At 29.9% G+C, this 2,611-nt stretch overlaps 1 protein-coding gene across 1 annotated transcript; it reads right to left on the reverse strand.

Moving 5' to 3' along the window:
* Positions 1–471: 471 nt before the first annotated feature.
* On the reverse strand, positions 472–2,124 carry LOC118753030. Its single transcript, XM_036487878.1, has 5 exons — positions 1,998–2,124; positions 1,844–1,927; positions 945–1,126; positions 704–857; positions 472–645 (listed from the first exon to the last, which is right to left on the reverse strand). The coding sequence occupies exons 3-5, from the start codon at positions 1,107–1,109 to the stop codon at positions 512–514; spliced, it is 453 nt and encodes a 150-aa protein (XP_036343771.1). The 5' UTR covers positions 1,110–1,126; positions 1,844–1,927; positions 1,998–2,124; the 3' UTR covers positions 472–511.
* Positions 2,125–2,611: the final 487 nt, after the last annotated feature.

Genomic DNA, 2,611 nt, shown 5'->3' on the forward strand with positions numbered 1-2,611 from the left:
AACGCATTATTTTAACATGGGCATGTCATTGGTGGTAATCGCTTACTTTCTGTGACCTTATAAAGCAATTAATATTTCCTTCTAAAATGAAAATAAATAACCGATTCCAAGTAATTGGTTCTACAATTTCTCGAAGTAATCGTTTACATGATATGACCAAGTAATTGATGTGGTAATTTCTACTTTTTAATCGCTGCAGTAAGGCATTGTAGAAATGAAAAATAACCGATTCCAAGTAATTGGTTCCACAATTTCTCGAAGTAATCGCTTACATGATATGACCAAGTAATTGATGTGGTAATTTCTACTTTTTAATCGCTGCAGTAAGGCATTGTAGAAATTAAAAATACATTTTTAAAAATTCACTTTTATTATTTCATTTGCAATAAAGAAATACTAAATTCTGTACTACAAAAATGAACATGATAAACAAAAACAAACTTCAACAAAAATAACTGAAACAATCTGAATTCAACGGGTCATAAAAAATTACGTAATTAGGGAAGTAAAACTATTCATTTTGTTCTGACAGAGCTTTTTTGTTAACACAAATATTTTTAAAATGTCGATTTTTGACGCGTCTAAGACCTGTCCTTAAAGCGTGAAGAAAGGCTTTTTCATTTATTCCGTCCTTCTCAACTGCCCCTGAAAACAAAATATAACAAATGGAACTCAAAACGAATGAATGTAATACGACAAGTACCATATAAAACTCCCATAATTTTCTTATAGTTTAGAAGCCTTTTTTTCCCCTGCTTTCCGTCTAAATTAGTATCTAAAATAAGTTCCGTCGAAAAAATGCAGTCCATATTTTTTTCAAATCCTCCATTTTTTATAAGACCTTGTACTGATGCAGCCTGGATAAGAAGAAAAGAGACAAAATACAAAACAGGGTAAATGAAAAATTCAACATTTTCACGCTTTTAAACAATCACGCTGCTTACCATTTCATTTTTTTTTTCATCAGTTATGATTCCTTCCAGTTTTTCTAGCTCCTCCTCCGTCTTGATGGGGAAGCTACCAATATACAAAGGTTTCGCGTACAAATTTTTTGAAAGTTGATACAGCGAGGTATTTTGCTCTGCCAATACTCTTAACACTCCGTCCATTTGTGTACAAAAAGTATCTAAATTATTTAATATGTATATGTGTATGTATATAGCAGTTTCAGTAATAAAAATACATGTTCAGTCAGTGTCAAATGTAAATGTACACCTTGTTCTAATATAATATCCATTAATTATTTATGAAAATATAGTTTATTCTATAACATAAACCATATAAATCACACTTTATATAAAATTCACACAATTTTCATCACAATTTCATAATTTTTATTCAGAATTTCTAGAAAATATTCGAGTATGTATGTTTTGTAGGTAGCCCGTTCAATTTTAGTAGAACAAAGTGCAAGTTTCAAGTCGCTAGAAATTACCGTTGATTTTTTAGATTTTTTTTTGTGGAGGGTGTTGGGCATTTTCTTCCATATAACGTGTGATCTAAATCTATTTTTATATGGAAGAAAATTCACAACACCCTCCACAGAAAAAAATCTAAAAAATCAACGGTAATTTCTAGCGACTTGAAACTTGCACTTTGTTCTACTAAAATTGAACGGGCTACCTACAAAACATACATACTCGAATCTTTTCTAGAAATTCTGAATAAAAATTTTGAAATTTTGATGGAAGTGTTTGAATTTTATATAAAGTGTGAAACTTTGATTTATATGGTTAATGTTATAGAATGAACATTATTTTCATAAAAAATTAATAAAATATATTAGAACAGGGTGTACACTTGCATTTGACACTGACTGTATGTAATATGAATTTTATTTTACCTTTAAGTAGGGCAATTTCATCTCTCAAATGCTTATTGTCATTGCGTATTTCTGTTATTTCATTGCTTATAGCTGCTTAAAAGACTAGAAGTAAAGAAAAAATCATATGTGTAAGCTTTGGTATAATGTAAAATCTAAAAATCTCAGTCATTACCTTTTATTTCTTCAATTCCCTTTTGCTGAAGATTCTGTAAGTTTTCATTATTGCTGGATTTTCTTTTCTTAGAAAGAATTTTTTCGGCCATAGTTTTTTGTTATTGTATTTTTTTGATGATATAATTTTGAGCTGAACTACAATATTTTATGCTAGTGAAAACTGCGTATACGAAAACTTTTATTTTTAAGAAATCAGTTTCTTTTTATAGTTTATTCAGTTATAAGTTATTCACATTAAAGGCAAGTGTGTACAAGTGGAACAAGAAGTGCACGATTTTTGTAAGGAAGATAGACTAATTTATTGAAAATTTTATCTACCTCAAACATTTCCTCAGCGCCACATAAATTCGGGTCAATTAAAGCAATCCCCAGGTGTAAAGATGAAACAGGCTCTGTGGAAAAATCTTCCGGGTTAAGCATTCGCTTACCTTTAAAATGTCCGTCCTCGTAAATTTCAATAATTTTCACGGGAGTATATGTTTCAATTGAGCAGAAGTTGTCAGGAAAAATGGGACGGAAAATAGCAGTAGGTGAGCAAAACATTATCACTCCATTTGCACATTTTTTAAACCCTTGAGAGGATTTTTTATATTTCAATGGTGTATTAAAAAA

The sequence above is a fragment of the Rhagoletis pomonella genome, unplaced genomic scaffold (genome assembly GCF_013731165.1).
Source record: "Rhagoletis pomonella isolate Grant_MI unplaced genomic scaffold, Rhpom_1.0 Rhpom_scaffold_02055, whole genome shotgun sequence".
In the NCBI taxonomy this organism is placed as follows: Eukaryota; Metazoa; Arthropoda; class Insecta; order Diptera; family Tephritidae; genus Rhagoletis; species Rhagoletis pomonella.